Raw genomic sequence first — 20168 nt, 5'->3', positions numbered from 1 at the left:
AAGAGGGTACAGCATCTGATCGGCACGGTGCACTGGGTCAAATCATGAATAGCAACATCATGTCATATCACAAGAAGAGCATAAAGTCAAAGTTCTAGAAGGAGAAAGGTGCTTTGATTGATAATGGAAATTCCTGAGACAAAGCATAACAAACTCACCATAAAGACTGCAGACGCGTATTCAAGTAGGGCTTCCAAAGCTCGCTCACTTGACAACATAATGCGGTCTTGAGATCTTGCGCACGGTATACTCACCTGTGCTCGTTGGCGGCGTTTACCTTGACTGGCTCGGCCAGCTCAAGAGAGGTAACGTTTACACCACGTGCAGTACCAGACCTGGGATCCAGACCAAGGGCGCCAAATACAAGGTGTTTTACAACGGGTGCAACGAGGAACACCGTCGAAACGACCAGAGAGAACAGTTTCAGTAGAAGAAGAAGGAGTGTTCCTGTTGCACATTGTTTTGCTGTGTGGTTTGTGTGTGTGGGTGTGTGTGTGTGTGTGTGTGTTTGATGATTTGTGAGCTTGTTGTTTTGATATTGTGGGATGGAACTGAGTTTGATATTCGGGAATGGGCAGAGGAGTTTATAAGGGAAGGAGTGGCTGATGAGGATCTTGATCAGGGCTTAGGTTGAAACAATGAGCTTGTGTTGGAGAACAAAGAAGCCGTCGGGGTGAGATGAATTGGACAAGGAATTGTCAGTGGACATCAAAGCGGTGTCGTAGAACAGCACAAAGGCGTTGTTGAAACAAGGTGGACAAAGACAAGTGGTCGAGACATTCAAGCTGCGTGGCGGCGCGTGTATGGACAGAATTTCTTTGAAGGCTTTCCTTCAGAGGTGAATTCTACGATACTCGACTTTGAGAGTGTACATTCTAGACACTGACATCAATGATACCGGCACCAGCATTCTTAGGTACACTGGAAGCAGCCTCCGAAGCAGAAACAGCGCCAGCAATATGCAGACCAGCAAAGTCGCCAAAGAAAGAGGTATCAGTATAAGCGTTCAAGCTTCCCGAAGCCTGCTTATACGAGTTGGTCTGGCAGTTACGACCCAAGGCAGACTTACACTTGCTCTCACTTCCAGCAGGCGTTCCGAACAGTCTACCTGCGTAGTCGGCAATCATCGAGTTGATATCTGTAAACACATTGCCCTCGAAGATACCACGGGCCTTGGTATCACCACCCTCGAGGACGTGACCGCCGTTATCGGACCAGACGTTGTTGACAGCGTGGAGAAGGGTGCCGCCGCTGAGGGCAGGTGCGCGACCAGCCGTGCGGTACATGTAGTTGTTTTTGAGCGTGATTTGATCATCTGTGCCGACCATCTCGAAGTTCCAGTAGTGGTAGTTGTCGCAACTAGTAGAGTAGGTCGAATTACCGTTGATGAAGTTGTTGGAAAGGGTAATACCAGTGCTGGGCTCGAAGCCAAAGACGTAGTGCTGACGGCCTGGGTTGTGTGTCTACATCAAATTAGACATGCGATTAAGCACCAATTACCGTCAAGGACCTACCGTGACATGATCGATCCAAATCTTTGAGCTGTTGGTGAAGCCGATGGCATCTCCACCCCAGACGTATTTGTTGTTGAGATCCGCGATCTGAATGTTCTGCACGATGATATTGGTAGCACCATTCGTGAATCTCAAGCCTTTGCCTCGAATAACGCCCTTGTTGCCGACACCGAGAATAGTCTTGTGAGATGCGACGTCGATGGGTATGGTAGGGGCCTTCCACCACTTTGCCATCATCGAAGGTGTATCGCCACAATCCTTCTGAATGATCTGCTGGCAAGAGTGACCAGCACCCCAGGACAAGCAGACATTACCAACGATAGTGCCCTCAGATTGTGTGAAGTCGTAGGTCTTCTTGAGAACAATCACACGAGGGACGTTATCAGTGAGCATAGACTTGAGCTCAGTGATGTCGGCGGGATAGTCGGGCGATGCATTCCCGCCGCCAGTGACACCGTATGCGAAGCCATCAGCCTTGCCAACGACGGCCTCTGATGCAGCCAGTCGGACAAGAGCCACAAAGGCACCAAGGAAAGAAACGGCCGATTTCATGTTTCCGAAGAATATGGCGGCTGGAGAGAAAAGAGTGTGAAATGAGTGTGAAGGGATGTTGATTCTAGAGGCTGAGATCAGTGAGACAGGCGTGATGGTTTTATATGTGGTCGTTCAGTTGGTCTTCAGCACAATATATCGTGTCGAACACCGGTTCGGGTTAAGCAGGTCGGTATTTGGCGAATGTTCTATTTATTCGAGACTCGGTTGAAGAGCCAAGGGAGTTCGGTTCCGCATGTTCACGTTCATACTATGATCGCCATCAGGGCTTTCTTGAACATTCTCAGAAGATCGCGAGGCAAAGATTCTGGTTGGTCGATAGTCAGGTAGAACGAGCTAAGAAACGGAAGTCAGAGACGCAAGACAGCTTCCTCCCCTCAAAATGGCAACACGGGTAAGTCTTGCTCTGCACACAGTAGGAGTTGGGCTGATGTAGTCTTTCAAGTTGTACTATTCTGAAATTAGGGCTCGAGTTTTAGAGTACAGCAAAGCCTCATCAAGATTGACAGGGATCGTACCTCTCGGATGGCGCTTAGAATGGAAGCACGTCTATTCAACCAATCGAAAGAAGCGGGTCTATCACATTCTTACAAGTGAATTCGGGTATGTGTTCCCCGGTATTGCAAGCCCTTCCGGGGAGCCAGCACTCCTCGAACGGATTGCAACATGCCAACTCAGGCCAATTGAAGGTACGCAGAATTAGTAAGCATGTGTCAGTCGAAGTAGAGCTACTGCCATACGAGTCCAACGTGTCTTTCGACTTGCCCGAGCGAAGCTGGCGGCTTCTGTGGACGAGGGCAAGATTGTTCTACGACAGGTCGCTTCGGAGGGTGCAGCCGAGCCCTGATGAAGCTGAAACACCTGCAAAAATAAAAAGTCTCAATCAAGCGAGCGCTTTCCATATTCGGCTCCGGAGCGAGATACAGAGCCCACCCTTCAGCCTCGTTCTTTCCTGTCTGCCTGCAAAACGGTCTCGCTGACAAGACAAAACGTACAGCAGCAGGGATTTCCACGTGGTCACCCACCGTAGTACTAATCTGCCGTTCAACTGCTTATGTATGGCAGAGCGGACGGGATGCCCAGTTTTCAGCTGACTGTGGCCGTACGTGTTGAACCGGCGTGTTGATAGCGATAAGACTGGCGAGGTCGGGTCAACGTTGAGTGGCAACCTCGTCAGCTAGCAATCGCAGTCGCGCCTTGATATGCTCCATGGCATGAAATGGCAGATGCGAATGGTTCTGATAAGCAATGATTATCTCGTGATCTGACGAGGAAGTCGTCAGACGAAAACAATCGCAGATGATGGGAGGTTGGAAGGAAAGAGCAGAAGGGCGCAACTCGTCACGGCGCGGTGTGTGATGACGTTTCTTAGCGTGCCTCGCTCGTGTCAGCCTTGGTAAGCAACATCGTCTTCATCACCTCATTCTCTGTCAACAATATTCTATATAGTCTCATGCGACACAGTAGGTTCATTTGCCAATATCGCGACGTGAGAAACAACCTCTATTCATCAAAAGTTCTCCTTTCGACAATCTCATGACTATGGCTTCTCTAGCAGAACACTACCCATGGGTATCATCACCTGTCATAGTCTCAGCACCCATGAGCGGATTTTCTGGTCCTGCTCTAGCTCATTCGGTTTATGCAGCTGGCGGTATAGGGTTCCTCGGTGGTCTCCCGGACATCAACGCCCTTCGGACAGCTCTCGAAGACGCCACCGAGTTAGTGACAGGTAGCAGAATTCCTACTCCGGACACAACTCTTCCTATTGGTCTAGGTGCTCTTTTGTTCGCACAGAAGCTTGACGAGGTCGTTGCTTTGGTCGAAGAGTTCCGGCCAATTGCGGTATGGTTGTTTGCAGCGCATGGACCGGAAGACTTTGGTCGTTGGAGTGAAGCGATACGGAAAGCGAGCAGCAAAACAAAGATCTGGATTCAGATAGGCAGCGTTGCGGCTGCTTTGAACTCGGTCGAGTCTTGTAAGCCGGACGTGCTTGTGCTACAAGGAGCTGATGCTGGTGGCCATGGTGGTGAGAAGGGAGCCGGTATCATCTCGCTTGTTCCCGAAACCTTGTACGCTCTGGAAAGGGCTGGAGTGATAGGCGTGTCCATCGTCGCTACAGGTGGTATCGCAAACGGTGCTGGTGTTGCGGCTGCGTTGACACTGGGTGCCGGTGGCGTGGCGATGGGAACCAGATTTCTGGCCGCGGAGGAAACAAAAGTGCACCCTGCATACCAAACCGCCATCCTCGAAACAGAAGATGGAGGACAGACCACAGTCCGCGCAAAAGTATTTGACGAGCTGGCAGGCCCGAATATTTGGCCTCGAGACTTTGATGGCAGGGCTCTCATTGCTGATAGCTATCGCGATCATGTCAAAGGCGTCTCCATCGATGACATTCGTAAGTCACACGCCGAGGCAAAGCAAACTTCTCATCTTGGCTTTGGAGATGGCAATAGGAGAGCTGCAATTTGGGCGGGCACCGGAGTTGGTCTTGTCCGTGATAAAGCATCTGCCGGACAGATCATTGCAGAGGTTCGCAGGGAAGCGAAAATTGCGTTGAACAGCGCATTGAAGCATGTCCAATAGACCGAATAGATTCGCAAGTCACATAGTATGAAACATCATTCGTCTGACAACAAATAAGCTGGGTCATTCAAGAGAAACAACTATAGAAAGAAATGAGTATCGAGGAGTTGAAAATCCGGTACGACTGCAAAATTCATGTTTAAACATCTTCGCAACACTTAGATGTTACCAATGACACCCTTGGCAAACTGAGCAGCAGGAGTAGCATCCTGGGTAGCGTAGGACAGATGAGCAGCAGAGATGATGAAAGCTCCAGCGCAGACACCATCACCGAGGTTACAGTAGACCTTAGTGCGACCGGAATCGATGTTCTGGAAGGGGCTTCTCTGGAGCGGGTCACCGAAGGTAAGAGCGACCTGAGATGATCATAAGTAAGTGGTTCAAGCGGAGAGATGGAGAAAAACTTACGGCGACTTGTCCGTTCTGGAGGTTCTGGAGAGCACCATGGACTTGCTCGGCACCTTGAGAGTAGCCAGCGAGAATGACTTTGGTATTGGGGCACTTGCTAAGAGCTTGCTGGGTCAAGCTAGCCATGGTGCGGGCACCCTGAGCAGTTCCAGGGCTGAGAGCACCGCTGATGGCACCAGCGACATCTGCAGGGTACGTAACACTATTTCATGATCAGTCAAAGTCATCGCGACTTTTGGTCAGGAAACCCACCCCTGAGTAGCGACGTTATTGGCTCCGAACGCAGACTCCAGAGCTCTCTCGAGAGCAGGGCCAACAGTAGAGCCCATGTTACCGATCTCAGTAGTACCCCTTGCGAAAATGTAGGTTACAGGCTTGCAGACCCCGCTGGTGATATCGTTCTTGGTAGAGCCACCGAAACCGCCGAAACCACCACTACCGAAGCCGCCGAAGCCACCGAACTGGGGAGTAGCAAGAGGAGCAGCGAGGGTGCTGGTGGCAGCAAGGCAGGCAATGAGGAAGGACTTCATGTTTGGTGTTATGTGTGAGAGGTCGTGAAGCGAGGGACGGATCGAGTAAGGTGTGTTGAAGAACGAATGTCTAAAAAGAGATGAAGACCCAGGCTGCTGATACTTCTGCTGAGACCAGCGAAGGGGAACATCATTATATACTTGAGCTCTATCAGAGTGTCTCAAGAACAAGGCAATCTTTACCTCGGACGGTGCTGTCACAACGCCATGGTGAACCAGTCACCGGATAGTGTAGGGGCCAAGATCGAACTCACCTCCATCGAGAGGAAATAATGTCGTCGAGTGTGGATTCTGCTGATCCATAACAGCTAGTTGCATGGTCCAAGAAATTGGCTTTCACGTTCGAGCTTGGCCCATGAAGCTGCACTGGAGCCGGACAGAAGAAGCATGGCACCAAGAGCTCGTGGCAGGGCGAACTCTAAATTCCGTTGTAGGGCGTATCCCAGGGCTCTGAGGTGAAATTAGCATGGCCACGCTCTAATACTTATATCGTAGAGCAGATCTTCAGTCCTCTGCAAGACGACTATCATGTCCATCAATAGATCAGACATGGCCATGGAGAGCTGTAGTTCACACGGGAAAGTTCTGACACCTATCTGATACTGCACCACTGCGGCCACTATGAAAGTTTGAAACATTGAGTATGGAATAGTGACTTCCCAGGGGCCAAGATGAGGCCGACCTTCGATCGTGCCTTTAGGCAGCTCGAAACTAGACCCACCATTGACAATTCGGGACGTTGATGCATTGAGTTATCAATGATCCTGGCCTTCGATCTGGGGGATGTGATGATTTTTGCGGGGACTTTAGTGGACCATCTCGCGTCCACCGGGCTTTATGTTAAACGAACGCCGGATCAGGAAAGGACGAGAGTCACTAGATGTCTATTAGGTCAAAATTCGCGGAATCCGGCTTCGTGAGTTGTCAAGTGTAGGCGGAATTGTCTATGTCCAGGGAGTAAGAAAGTAGAAAGCGATTTGGCATCGTGTCCTGAAACACTGGGCACTCGACAGTTCTTTCAGTCGCTTCAACGACCTCGGTCCCGGTAGGCGATTCGTCGAACTCTCTTTCCGTATTCACTAAGCTACAGCACCAAGTCTTGAGATGCCAATACGGGCTTGCTTGTCGATCGTCATCGACTTTGGCAGCAACGGACGTAAAATGATAGAAGGAGCAAGTGGCTGGTTGAACAAAAAGCCCTGAAAAACATCGGAAGCCATCCGTGCCTCGGCTGTAAACTTTCAACGTCGACTTTTGAGGTTACATCCACCAATCGCTCCTTTCTAGAGCAGCTGAGAAGGTACAAAGACAATTGACATGATTCATGATCCAACGTCAAGTCGGCGCGACGCACTTCTTCGAGGAGAAGTCCCGAGAGAATTGGTTTTGCGACCTGCCTGGTGCGGATGTTGGCCGAAAATGATCGGCGGCTTCCCTTCATGACAGCTCGGACGCCAGCGGGCCCGCGACAGGATGATCATCGTGTGCTCTTAGGCGAATGAATAGGCCGACGAAGATGCCAGACGACCGAACTGCGTATTCGTACACGTGGGAGAGAAGCTTTGCATCATTGCTGGTTGGCAGTAATATCAATGTGAAAGCCTTCGAGAGACAGATGCAATATCTGCACCAACCAGTGAGGCGTCACTAACTTGATGTGCTTGACCAAAAATTCGCTGATTCTTCAGCAGTTTTCTGCTGGATCTGAGCTTCAACATCCCATTGCAACTTTCGGCCAACATAGCTCGTAGCAATATCTACTTGAGAGGTTTGATCTGGATGAGATAGCGGCGGAGATGAAAGCAAATTACTGGCGTCGCCTGATGCGTCCAGCCGAATCACAGCGGTATTGTCGACAAAAATGCTCGACTAACTCTACTCTCGAGCCGCAAGCTATACACGATATATTCTGGTCTCACACCCGTTGCTTCTCATGTGTAACATCAGCAGAATAATATAGTCTCAACCGCTGTAAGGGCCCATATCAATAAGCCGCTTTAGCTCATCTGGGAGAGCGCCAGACTGAAGTCAACTTCGGCCCCCCTTGCGTACCGCGCGAGAGTTTTCTGGAGGCACTGTGTTCGATCCACAGAAGCGGCAATGCTTTTGCTTCAGGCCATCTCTCTTTTACCAGTTGATGTCTGTCTCTGGCCTCGTCTGGAAGTCGCAGTCGCTGTGCGGAAACCCGTTCCCGAGGCCCTCGTGTAATTTTCTGCCTTGGCTTCTTCCGCTCGATCCGGGGCTGCGGAGGTTTACCTTTTGCATCTGGCTCCGCTCTGAACTGTCGGCTGAGTCCTAATCAGGACATGCCGCCCGGAGCCACCCTATTACTACAATGACATCCCCATCGGTACTTGCAATTCGAACGGCACTTATAAACCCATAAGCTCTGGCTGAGCTGGAGAGAATCATACCCATCATCTCATCCAACGACATATCGACTTACCCTGTACCTGACACTAGTCACATCTGACAGCTTCTTGTTACATTGACTTGTTACACTGCCCTTGCATCGTCCCATCGCTTACTCTATATAAGTCAGAGTGTCCTACGGTATCACTCAAAGCGACACAAACCTCACACGAGCGCCATAAACACATATCTGGAAAGGATGCTTCGAACCATTCACGCTATCCGGACACCACATCGGTTGTTGAAACTACAATTATCAAACCAATTACGCACGGTCACAACAACTGCAAGTGGCAAGCCCGAAGGAACCATAGCAGACTCGTTTGCCTCACTATCTGGTCAGCAGTTCGAAGCGCTAGAACCTCGATTCGCGACGGTGAAGGAAAATCTCATTCGAGGAAATGAGGAAGCTGTGAAGGCATCTTGGGATAGATTGCTCTTGACCTTGAAAGACGAAGTACAAGAGATCAAGCGAGTGGGCTCGTCCATCGTACCTCAGATTGACTTCAAGGATATCGATACGCCTTCCGAGAAATTCAGCAGCGAGTACAGAAAGCGTGGTGTTGCGGTCATCAAAGGTGCCATCCCCGAAGCCGAGGCACTTCAGATGAAGGAAGACTTGAAAGAGTACATCAAAGCAAACCCTCAGACCAAAAGTGAGTTGTCTGCTCTACCAATGGAGCTATATGTAAGCAGGCTGACATAATTTGTAGGTTTCTCGGCACAAGTCTTCGAGCTTTACTGGAGCAAATCACAAATTCGAGCAAGAGGTCATCCCAATCTGCTCAAAGCGCAACAGTTCCTGCTGAGCTACTGGCACTCGAAAGATCCAAACGCATTGTTCTCGGACACACCAATCTCCTATTGCGATAGACTTCGTATGCGTGAGCCCGGTGATGCAAAGTTTGCCCTAGGTGTACGTAACCAGACATTGAGTACCACTACCTAACACCGCGCTGACATCTTGATAGCCTCACGTAGACGGTGGAAGCTGCGAGAGATGGGAAGACACAGGCTACGGAAGAGGTCAAGTCTACAAGGACATTTGGCAAGGTAATTGGGAGAAGTATGATCCTTGGGAGTCGAGCAGCCGCTTGCCTGTCGAGTCAGACCTTTACCAAGGAGCCGGTGCTTGCAGCGCTTTCAGAGCAGCACAAGGTTGGTTGAGCATGTCTCATACCAGTGCGTTCGAAGGCACTCTGCTGGTCAACCCACTTCTCCAGCTTGCGACCGCCTACTTCCTGCTCCGTCCGTTCTTCACTCCGACAGTTGGTCCCTCGGCTCGAGTGTCTGTTAGCGGAGCTATTGAACAAGCCAATACCGAGGAATATCTCTCACCAGAAAACTGGAAGCTCGAGGATAAGCCAAGCTCGTGGCTGCAGGGAGCCAATCTTGGTCGTGGTCAGGAGCTCAACGCACTTCTTCACCCTCATCTCAACTTGCCCGAGACTATGGTCCACATACCCAAAGTGCAACCTGGCGACTATGTTGTATGGCACTGCGATGGTATCCATGCAGTGGACAAGACACATGCTGGGAAGAGCGACTCAAGTGTCCTATACATTCCCGCTTGTCCACTCACCGAGCGCAATGCCGAGTATCTCGTCCGTCAAAGAGAGTGCTTCCTAAGAGGTAAGACACAGCACGCATCACATCTGAGGCACAATCATGCTAACAAAAGCCACACAGGCACGCCATCGCCAGATTTCCCTGGCGGTGTTGGCGAAGGCCAGCACGTCGGTCGTGCGGTGCAAGTAGACATTGCTCTAGTGTCGGGAGTCGACGGCCTACGCGCCATGGGGTTGGAGAGATTCGATGAGGGTATGGGCCACACGCCGGGAGAGAAGCAGGTCATGGCAAGCGCGAACCGCATCCTTGGATTCAATTGAGAAGAGCGCATGGTGTTGCGCATCATTGAATTTTCAGTAGCTGCAAATTCACCTCGTGTTGTTGATTAACGATATGTGTCGTACAGGAGCACTTCCCTGATCTTCAACACATCAAAGCGACGTGCTGCTGTGGTCGCCAGTGTCCCTGTTCAGGCAGTTAGGCGACTCGATTGAATGCTTTCGGAGCCAAGGTGGCTTGCTCTGAGCCTCTGGCGGCTTCAGATGGAAATCCCCAATGCATGCCAAGAGCTTTCTGCCGACCCGCCCTCGGCATCATCTTCCGGTGCCTGCTCTCTTGCTTCCATGATCTCATCACGACTTGGGCGAATTGTCTCGAACATCTCATCTTAGAAAATTAACATGTGCTGCGCTCATGCATTTCCCACGAGTGCAATCGAAACACAACCGACGAGTCGACGCGATAAATAGAAGCGGAAAAAGTAAGCATCCAATACGCACCGCCTCCACAGTCGTACATTACATGTACAGTGTGACATGACAACATCAACTCTTCTACAGCACAATTTCTCAGCCATGCTCTCCGGACCTGTAATTCCTGTACACTGAAGTGCTATCGAACGTGCAAGAGTGGGCAGTTTTCCTGATTGCGCCGCCATAAATCCTTTGCTCAGCCCTTTGCATGCAAGAAGTAGCACGGCCCCCTTGGTCGCATGTGCATGCTGCAACCTGAGGAAGGCATCAGCAAGAATCCCGACACCCTGGAGTGGTCATTTTGTTTCTGCTTAGCAAGATTGATTATGCATGGTTATTGGATAGACCAACTCGGCATTCCCGTGTCTGCTTGTCCACTCTGTGGGGGCTTGTGTGTGTATTGTAGACCGGTCAGCAGGATTGACGGTACCCTGCTTGCTGGACTATTTGTAGACCGCCCACCAACCTCATTCGGAGGGTACTATACGCAACCAAAGCCCCGAAATGGATGGCGTTCTCATTTGCGAAAGAGCGCATCCTTGTTGGCCAGAGGAATGCGGGCAGGGTTTGTTGGTTCCGTTTGATTGGGTATCACTGCCCCATACGCTCTGTCCCAAATACACCTTCTTTCTATATATGCTCTTGCCGGCCAAACAAGAATGTCCTCGCCGTTTCACCTTCTTGCATTCATACATCGTTTGATGTTTGACTTGAGATTGACTCACCCCAACACAGCTGCCTTTCCTGACATCCAGTTCACAGCTGGTGCCCTTCAAGATTTACCACCACGCTAGTCAAGAAGTCGGCTTCAAAGCGTACAAGCATCTCGACTCGAGATTCGCCAACAAACAAAAGCTCCTTGTCCTCGCTGTTCGTCAGCAAGTACGACCAAGACGATGACCACCATTCATGAGTCCGAATTCATGGACCTGGGCTTCGAGAATCAATGCTACCCGACATTCGTTGTCAACGAAACAGGCCGCACATGCTCTATGCAAGACTCGGCATACTCGTCACCTCGTCCCTCATCCTCATGGCTATCCTCCGAGAACATGAGCGACAGCTGTAGTGGCACATGGTCCTCTCCGGCACCGAGTATCGCGTACTCTCCATCACCAAGACCGACAGACTACCGCAACTACTATCCTGACTGGTCACAATTGAACTCGAGCCACTTCACATCGCTGAATCAGGTTCAGATGCCGCCGGACATTCCCTCGTACTGTCAATCTGAGACTGTCTACCAGCCCTGCCACCAGAGTCAATACATCCAGCCACATGTACCCGATGCACAACCACTGATTGGTGTCGGAGATTGGACACTCCCCGAGTTTCAGACACTCGTTTCCGAGTCAATAACAGAGCCGTCACCAGCTCCATCGTACACAATTGCACCCAGTGACGTCTCCTCCTCCGCCTCTCCCAAACCACGAGGCCGGCCGTTGATCAAACAAGAAGATCCCGTCGAACATCACCACAACTGTTTGAACTCGATACCAAGAAAATCTAACACTAAATCGACAATAGCATACCCATGCCCTTTCCTTCCCTACGGGTGTCCATCAACATTCTCGTCCAAGAACGAGTGGAAGCGTCATCTCAACACCCAGCATCTGTCCCTCAGCACATATCGCTGCGACCTCTGTATTCCGAACCCATCTTCCCCGCCCTCGCAATCACATCAGTCCAACGACTTTAATCGCAAGGATCTGTTTATTCAACATCTTCGTCGCATGCACTGCGACATCCCAGATACCCCATCTGCTCACCCGCCTGTCAAGACGAAATACAACCGCATTCAAATTCTAAACACGCCCGACTCGTTGGCAGAACGAGCCCTTCGTTGCTATATCCCTCCACCTTCACCCCCAATCTCCTCGAGTTGCATCTTTTGCCCCTCTACATTCAGTGGTTGCAATGCATGGGTTCAACGGACTGAACATATTTCCCGCCACTTGGATCGCTGGAGAAGAGAGGGTAAAGCTGTTCCTGGTGTCAAGGAGTGGAGGAGGGATGTGCAAGTCGAGGGGTGGTGTTTGGAGCATGGCGTCCTTGTATCAAGGGCCGGAAGGGACGGGAAAGCGAGGGTGAGGGTTGGCCGTGGGAAGGACCGGAGGTGTTGAGGGCCATCACGATGGCTTTTCGAGCGGGAATAACGAGTTGATGTAAAGATCTTATGACGTGTGTATTTATTTTGTGTCGAGACGACAAGAGGGCAGCATAGATATGGTGCAGCTTATGATGTACATGGATTAGATACCCTGTTTTGTTTTGTTTTGCTTTGCTTTGTTTACATCGAGTATGAATCAAGATCTACGACTTCTATCATCTCCCGCTCTCGTCAGTTCGGTGCCTGCTCATCTTCCCTAAGCAAATGCTCCTTCATTGGTTTTCTATCTACATGCTTCGCAACTTCACGACCGATGTCATGACAATTTAACAAGGACGAGACGAATGAAACCCACCAAGACAAAGTACTAACTTTTACAGAGTTAAGAATTCAGATGAAATGGATATTATTTATACCATTGTCAAAGGAGCCATATTCTTACAGAGAAAGCTCACGACTGATGTCTACATTTCTAGGTCATCTTCATCTACACGCCCTCACCACCCATACCCACACCTTTCCTCCTGGCCGCCCCCACAGCTCTCAAACACCTCCCCACCGCTTCCAAATCCCCCAACAATGTAACATGCCCCCTCTCCGAACTCACAAGCCCACCCCTGGCAACTTTATACCCTTCTGGCAACATGGCAGCTTTCGCAAGCACAACGCCATCTCCCGATGCGAAAGCGAGGTTGTCGTAGGCAGAAGCGTGTTTAATGGCTTCTCTGCTCACGACTTTTGCGCCGTAGACTGTGGGTGTTGTTTTACCGTAGATGACGCTCATGGGTGGGTATGCGTTCGAGGCGGTATGAGGGGGGTGGTGGAATAGTTCGGTTTTGAAACATTTGACGCGGGCGAGGGTGCGTGTAAGGTAGGCTAAAGCTTCTTCGCGGGGGATTGTGACAGTTGTGGCGATGGACGTGTTGGTGTCGTTGCCATCAGTGTCATTGTTAGGGGCAAGTTGTCTTGTAGTTGTGGTGCCGCCATCTGTTTGTTGTGCAGAGGGCAGGTTATCAGTACCGTTGTAGTCGATATTTCCCTTTGCCTCTGCATTAGCGCTACTGCCAGCAGAGGCTGAAGCATCCATTTCAGGTGGATTAGCAAGACCGTCTATGGCGTGCGCGGCAGGGTGTTGGAGTGCTTGCTTGGCACGAGAAATGCTGTTTTTGCGGCCTGGCACCATACTGTTCATGACGCCAGCCATGCTGTTCATAACACCTGCCAAGCCAGTAGGTTGAGGAGGTTCATTTAGAGAAGGCAAAGGACGAGCAATGCAGGGTGAGAGTCGCCAGTCGATCCATGTCTGAGGGTCAAAGAAATCGACAGGATATTCTTCCTTCGTCTCCTTATTGAAGAAACAACGGCCATCCAGCGGGAGGAGAGCAAAACTGGTTCGGATAGTGAAGTTTACCTGAGCGGTCAAAACACGACTGCTGAGCAACACATCATCGCCGTTGCGGAAGGGACCGAGAATGTTGACGCAAGTCCTAGGTACGCCAGCATACACCACTCCTGCGAAAAGCTCTGGGCGCTGGTTCACCGCATGTCTGGTGATGAGGCCGCCCAGCGAGTGCGCAATAACAGTTGCACCACGCTTCTCTTTGGGCGTACCGGGTCTGTTGCAAGGCAACTTCTCTAAGAACTCAACAAGCTGCTTACTCAAGAATAGCGGGTCCAATCGCCAATCATAGCCATAATCATGCACGCGCAACTTCCCACTTCTAGCATTCTCGCAGGCGCGCATACGCTTGAACAGTCGTCTAGAAATGTCAACGGGACCAATGTGGGTAAGCATGCCCCCAGGGATAATCTTCTCATGCGCTCTTTCGTCTGCATCGGCATCCAGACCGACTTCGAGATCTACCTTTCTGACATTCAAGCCGACTTTGATGGGAGCCCAAAGCTGTCTGTGAGGCGGCTCGGCAGATCTTAATATAGAACCACGATAGCCTCCAAGCACAACTACATCACCGGTCAAATCATCAAGCGCTTTGGAGAAATGAGGATGCTGTTGGGTAGTCTTGTTTGCTTGCGGGGCGGTAGATGCTCTGGGCAGTTGGCCGCTCTGTCTTGCGTTGGATGAGGGCAGTGCACTAGTCGAAGACGTAGGAGTTGATGTTTGGTTCTTTTTTGAAAAGGAGTTTGCACGGTTGAGAGACAGATCGGTGAGAGAAGAAAAGGATGGCAGAAGTGGCAGTCTAATGTTAGTATCTTGCCAGCTGTCTCTTATAGCCTTCATTCTGCTGTTGACCTGCGCTTGAACGTGTTCGAAGCGACTGTCATCGCCGAGTGAGGGAACTCGCGAGAGAGTGCGGAAGGTGGTGAGGGAGGATTCCGAGGCGGAACGTCGCAAACTCCGGTGGCTCCTACCGCTATTGACCCTGCTCATGGAGCTTAGAGCATTTTCTGGTCGAATGGTCGCAGTCTTCGAGGTAGCTGGGCGGATAGGAACAAAGATAGGGTCCTCATCATAAGAGGCAGACTCGTTGGAAGGTGGATCCCTCTGTATTGGCATGGTCTGAGGATGTTGCAGACGACGGGGAGCTGGCTCGGTCTTTGAGTTTGTAGGAGTCAGGTCTTTCGATGACGTCTTGTGTAATGTCGAGTTCGGACAAGGGATTGAGCCCTCGAGGCCAGCAAAGCTATTGTTTCTCCTCGGTCGAGTTGGCAGGATGTGGGTAGTCGAAGAAGATGACAACGAAGCCAAAGAAGCAAACAGGGAGCCGGAACGCCTCTGTCTGTTAGGCGGACGGGTGTTGCGCTCCGTGTCTTGGGAGTGGTTTGTGGAAAAGGGCGAGGTGAAGTTGTGGATGCTGGTCTTAATGGCATCTCGCCAACCATCCAGCGACGTTCCCACGCTGAAGCCTGTGCCTGTGCCTGGTGGGCCGCCTGACGAAGCTCGTGGACGGAAACCGTCCTTGAGTATGGAGCGGCTCTCGTCCGTCTTTTTGAACTTCTTGGGGCCGGCGCGCCATGGTGAAGGCAGTCGTATCGTTGTCTGATCTGTGTCCGGGGCCGAAGTCTTGTACTCTGTCGTCGGCCCCTCTCTTACCATGCGTCTTTCTCGCGTGACGGGTCTCGATGTACGCTCTTGTTCCACGAGGGGTGGAGTGGGTGCTTTGTCATCGTCGTCGTCCAGATCCGCATCGTCCTGGATCTGCGGTCCGCCGAAGAAGCCACCTTGTTCGTCAATGGCAGCTTGCTTCTCTGCAGCTGGTGTCTGAGCGAGGATGAGACGCGTTTGCGCTCGTCCAAGACTGACTCCGACAAGGGATTGAGCTTCGGCTGGCGCAATGGCTCGCATCTCGGGACCTTCATCCTCGGACGACGTCGCTGTGTCATTGATGAGGTTGTTGTAGTGTATGCCGGCTAGGGCTCGTGGCTGCCGTTCGGTGCGTTGGTGGAGACCAGACATGTTGCGTTATATATACATTGGCTGCGATTGGGTGACACGAAGATGCTGATGCTAATGCTGATGCTGATGCTGTTGCGGAAAGGACGAAGACGCAGGATGCAGAAAGATTGGCAGCCACAGTAGCTCTGAGTAGCGATGATGAGGTATATAAGACGAAGTGAAGGAAAGAGGGTCGATTCAGCCCACACTCGGGTCTGTCGGCCTTGTGTAGACTACGACTGTCAGCCTGATAGCCATGGTGCGCCTCGACGACTCTTGTAAGAGCCCCATCTTTACTTCCGACCGAACCGCCCACCGGATGTCACCAAAAACACTCCGAGAACGTTGCTAGAAAGTCTGAACAGTGGCTGTGTACAAGTCTTGGCAATGAGATCATCGTCAACAATTCGTCCAAAACACGACCGTCGTGTGAGCAGGTCGATCAATGCTCAAGATAGCTTGGATACTGGATGATCGATATCCAACATCTCTAACTGTATACCGCTAGTCATGAAGCTCTGCGTATCAATGCATTCATTGCTCGAGTTGTGAGATACGCCCGTCGTGTTTCGAATACGCCGACGCCAATACGCCGCTATACGCGCGACATCTCGAACAAATTTTATCTCTAGTCCGCTGCACCAATTCCACCAACAATGTCGTTATACTACGAAGCCTCAGACATCCTCGCAAATGCGGAAGCCAAGGGGGGCTCCTTGAAGAATCGGATCTTCGGCAAAAAAGACTTGAAAAGTTCTCCCGGCGCCATTTTTGCTCTGGTCGCAGAAACCACAAAATGGAGTTCGGTGCTGAAAGAAGTTATCGAGAAGGCTGACATTCTGAAGCTGGAGAAAAAGGTAGGGCTTGTTGAATCTCTCATCCTTCTTGTCTCCTGTGTTTGAGACGGTCCACTTCTGACAGCTGACATGACAATAATTGATTTCTTCCTTTCGCCATATACAAATGTTGACATTTTCATTAGCTGACTCCGACACTTGCATTGCTCCTAGCCCACGATCTGATTCTAGCTAAGAAGGGTGTTGCTGCTCCCAAATCACATCCTCTAAACCTTGCCATCTCTCGTCACAAGGCGAGACTAAATGCCGAGTTTACGAAATGCCGAATCAAGGGTAGATTCGCAACGCTCGACGCCTTCCGCATCCATATCAATGCCGCAGCAGCAGACGAAAGTGCGGAAGCAACCGCCAACGGAACCAAAGCTTTCCACCCTCGGTGGGTTCGTGTGAACGCCGTAAGGACAACCTTGGCGAAGGCGCAGAGCACTTTCTTCGCCGACTTTACTCAGGTCTCCACGCTCAAGGAACTCAGCACTACCCCGAAAGGTCTTTATTTGGATGAGCACATCCCAGATCTGGTCGCTATCCATCCCGGAATCGATCTTTCCAAGCATGCTGCATACCATGCTGGTGAGATCATCTTCCAGGACAAGGCCTCATGTTTCCCTGCCTATCTTTTGGACCCAACGGCCAAGGATGGACAAGTCATAGACGCATGCGCCGCGCCAGGTAACAAGACTACTCATCTCGCTGCAATCTTGTCATCACAAAAGTCATACGGTTTGAAGGCGTCGGTGACGGCCTGCGAGCGTAATCCTATCAGAGCCCAGACACTGGAGAAGATGGTAAAACTGGCTGGTGCCGGCAAGATCATCAGCGTGAAGGCTTCCCAAGATTTTACCAAATTGGATCCTCGCTCTCAAGAGTTCGTCGACGTCGGTGCCCTCCTTCTCGACCCTAGTTGTTCAGGAAGTGGTATCATTGGTCGCGACGACACTGCAGTATTACACTTGCCATCCTTGCCTTCAACGACTCCTGCGCCATCTAGCAACTCGAGCAAGAAACGCAAGAGAAAGACCAGCGCAGTTGCCAAAATTCCTGTTCCTGTTGCAGCCGAGACCAAGGACGAGTTGAGTGAAGAAACCCCACAAGCAGCCGACCTCGAAAACGATGAAGAAAAGCTAAAGACAAGACTGGAAAATCTCTCCGGTTTTCAACTTAAGATTGTACTGCATGCTTTCGCCTTCCCAGCCGCCACTAAAGTCACCTACTCCACATGTTCAATTCACGTCGAAGAGAACGAGAGCGTTGTTGTCAGAGCTCTGTCATCCAGAATCGCAAGAGAGCGTGGCTGGAAGATCATGAAGCGCGAGAATCAAGTTGATGGTATGAAGAAATGGGCAAGAAGAGGCGATCCCGAGGCTTCAAAAGTAGCACTGAAAGGCAAGGAGTTTTTGGAAGATCCGACTGTTTTGGCAGATGCTTGTATTCGATGCGAGAGAGGTACTGATGAAGGTACCATGGGTTTCTTCGTTGCCGGCTTCGTCAGAGATCCCGACGCGGATGTCGTGCAACCGGTGGCACCGAAGAAGGAGGAAAGCGAGGGCGAAGATGAGGAGTGGGGTGGGTTTGATGAGTGAACATGGCTATTGTTTCTGGTCTCTAGGAAATTTCATGGTCGCCCATTCATTCCATTTGCTCGGCTATATAAACGACAAACCCTTCTTCCGACACAAGAACATTGCTCGACCAAAGTCACTAGGCGCAGTACCCCTCCGCAGGTGAACCTGCAGACCGGTCTGACCTTTGAGGATTCGGGGTGGGCATTCAGTTGATGACTCTGCGCTCTCGACTATATGGTCAGCCCGGACACTTTGCTCTAGAGTCGCTAGTGAGTGTCCGTTATATCTAAGATACGTCGCAATCTTCCTCCCTGTTTCTGCTGTGCGTTGATTGGTACATTCACAGTAGGTGTGTTTCTTTCCGTGCAACAACAAAGTCCAGGCCTCAAATCCCTCAAATCATCTCTTTGTTCCTGGTGAGAACAAAGAATACGGATACCCCTTATCCTTGAGCCACCAATCCCAATTCATTTTCCAAGTATTACCATTGCCCACTTCGTCTTTGTTATGGTGGCTTCGCAGCCACGAGATCTTACTCACAAAGCATATTACTTACCAATTTCGAGTCATCATGTTCGATCAACATTGCCATCAGCACGATGTTTCTCTATCTCTCACGTTTAAGAGCAACGCTCGAAACATACTTTTTAATCACGATTTACCACTCGAATAATGGCATCCATCAACACAAATCGTGAGACTGCCGGCCAGTTCTCCGACCTAAAGCGTCGCACTTTTGGTGTAGAATGCGAATTCATCGGACTCATTCCAACGAAGAGCCCCCTAGATGCGACTCAATACACTTGCGAGATCCTGCAGAAAAAGGTCACACTGCCTTGTAAAAACAAGTGTGCGCAGGGCGTTCACAGCTGGTATCTACCCGTTCAGGACGAGGCGTCGGAAAGTAAAGCCCCTGGAACCTCAGCATTTTCAGCATGGGACGTTCAAAAAGACATATCGATCCATCTCAGTGATGGCGAGTACCTGGCGTATAGGGGTGCTGAGGAATTCACTGATGTCGGTCAAGTGGAGCTTGTGTCTCGTGTGCTTAACTTTGACTCTCCCACACCATGCGCACGCGGACAGAAGTACCCATGTACTGGAGAGCTCTTCGAGTGGGAGTGGAGGGACGAACTACAGGCAATCTTCGGCGCTTTGCGTGAAGGATTCAATAGGCCAGGGTACCGTGCCTTGATCAATGCTTCTACAGGGCTCCACGTTCATCTTGATAATGGTTCTCTCGGCTTTCCTCTGGATGTTGTCAAGGATATCACTGGCACCTTTATCGCTTTGGAGCGATGTTGCGATTCGATCATGCCCCTGAGTCGTATCATAGGATACTATAAGCAACCGCTGTGTGGCATGAACCAGAAGGGACTTACCTACCATCCTGCAGATCACGAGCACGAATTTGGACATGGGTATCTTGAATCGATGACAGAAACCATGCACAGGCATATTGATGGCTTGATCACCGAACAGTGATGCTCCGTCAGCCTGGGCTACAGAGGTGGCAAAAGGATGGGATATAGTAGAGCCTTCGAAATGGTTCAATATCGCCCAGGATATCCCGGTACAAGGTACATGGGACCACGAACACACTACCGAAGTCAATTACACTGTACCAATTTCACCCGCGATAGCAAGAGAGGAAACCTTTAAACTTCTGCTCAACTGCAATGTCCCGGCCTGGCTGCAGATGATTGAGGATATGCATACCTTGGATCAGGTAAAAGCCCTTGGCTCTCCACACAAATCAGCTATGAACCTCAACAACCTTCAAACCCCTGACCGCTCGGTCACAAAGAACACCATAGAGATCCGCATCCACGCCGGAAGCCTCGACGCTATGGAGGTGATCTCCTGGATAGATCTACTAAGCTCTCTGGTCACACACCTGTCGACAACCTCCTGCGATC

At 50.8% G+C, this 20168-nt stretch overlaps 8 protein-coding genes across 8 annotated transcripts; 5 read left to right on the top strand and 3 right to left on the bottom strand.

Moving 5' to 3' along the window:
* Window positions 1–875: 875 nt before the first annotated feature.
* Window positions 876–2066, bottom strand: AUEXF2481DRAFT_27731 (polysaccharide lyase family 1 protein; the record flags this gene model as incomplete). The annotated part of the gene is made up of 2 exons (XM_013490360.1): window positions 876–1463; window positions 1515–2066. The coding sequence occupies 2 exons, from the start codon at window positions 2064–2066 to the stop codon at window positions 876–878; spliced, it is 1140 nt and encodes a 379-aa protein (XP_013345814.1).
* A 1431-nt stretch (window positions 2067–3497) lies between these two features.
* On the top strand, window positions 3498–4762 carry AUEXF2481DRAFT_38004 (uncharacterized protein). The gene has a single exon (XM_013490453.1). It carries the CDS (start codon window positions 3609–3611, stop codon window positions 4653–4655), a length of 1047 nt encoding a protein of 348 aa, XP_013345907.1. The 5' UTR covers window positions 3498–3608; the 3' UTR covers window positions 4656–4762.
* AUEXF2481DRAFT_38003 (carbohydrate esterase family 5 protein) lies at window positions 4694–6065 on the bottom strand. The gene is made up of 3 exons (XM_013490452.1): window positions 5316–6065; window positions 5064–5265; window positions 4694–5011 (listed from the first exon to the last, which is right to left on the bottom strand). Exons 1-3 carry the CDS (start codon window positions 5591–5593, stop codon window positions 4814–4816), a joined length of 678 nt encoding a protein of 225 aa, XP_013345906.1. The 5' UTR covers window positions 5594–6065; the 3' UTR covers window positions 4694–4813.
* A 2139-nt stretch (window positions 6066–8204) lies between these two features.
* Window positions 8205–9894, top strand: AUEXF2481DRAFT_3294 (uncharacterized protein; the record flags this gene model as incomplete). The annotated part of the gene is made up of 4 exons (XM_013490257.1): window positions 8205–8661; window positions 8719–8921; window positions 8977–9637; window positions 9695–9894. 4 exons carry the CDS (start codon window positions 8205–8207, stop codon window positions 9892–9894), a joined length of 1521 nt encoding a protein of 506 aa, XP_013345711.1.
* Window positions 9895–11222: 1328 nt separating this feature from the next.
* On the top strand, window positions 11223–12449 carry AUEXF2481DRAFT_27726 (uncharacterized protein; the record flags this gene model as incomplete). Its single annotated transcript, XM_013490359.1, has 1 exon — window positions 11223–12449. The coding sequence occupies one exon, from the start codon at window positions 11223–11225 to the stop codon at window positions 12447–12449; it is 1227 nt and encodes a 408-aa protein (XP_013345813.1).
* Window positions 12450–12686: 237 nt separating this feature from the next.
* AUEXF2481DRAFT_602128 (uncharacterized protein) lies at window positions 12687–16248 on the bottom strand. Its single transcript, XM_013490622.1, has one exon. It carries the CDS (start codon window positions 15849–15851, stop codon window positions 12924–12926), a length of 2928 nt encoding a protein of 975 aa, XP_013346076.1. The 5' UTR covers window positions 15852–16248; the 3' UTR covers window positions 12687–12923.
* A 238-nt stretch (window positions 16249–16486) lies between these two features.
* AUEXF2481DRAFT_27724 (uncharacterized protein) lies at window positions 16487–18267 on the top strand (the record flags this gene model as incomplete). Its single annotated transcript, XM_013490358.1, has 2 exons — window positions 16487–16687; window positions 16813–18267. 2 exons carry the CDS (start codon window positions 16487–16489, stop codon window positions 18265–18267), a joined length of 1656 nt encoding a protein of 551 aa, XP_013345812.1.
* Window positions 18268–18594: 327 nt separating this feature from the next.
* AUEXF2481DRAFT_602122 (uncharacterized protein) lies at window positions 18595–19841 on the top strand. The gene has a single exon (XM_013490621.1). The coding sequence runs from the start codon at window positions 18922–18924 to the stop codon at window positions 19732–19734; it is 813 nt and encodes a 270-aa protein (XP_013346075.1). The 5' UTR covers window positions 18595–18921; the 3' UTR covers window positions 19735–19841.
* Window positions 19842–20168: the final 327 nt, after the last annotated feature.

Source organism: Aureobasidium subglaciale, assembly GCF_000721755.1.
Source record: "Aureobasidium subglaciale EXF-2481 unplaced genomic scaffold scaffold_5, whole genome shotgun sequence".
Classification (NCBI taxonomy): Eukaryota; Fungi; Ascomycota; class Dothideomycetes; order Dothideales; family Saccotheciaceae; genus Aureobasidium; species Aureobasidium subglaciale.
The sequence above is the reverse complement of the archived record's forward strand: the minus strand, read 5'-3'. Positions and strand labels throughout refer to the sequence as shown.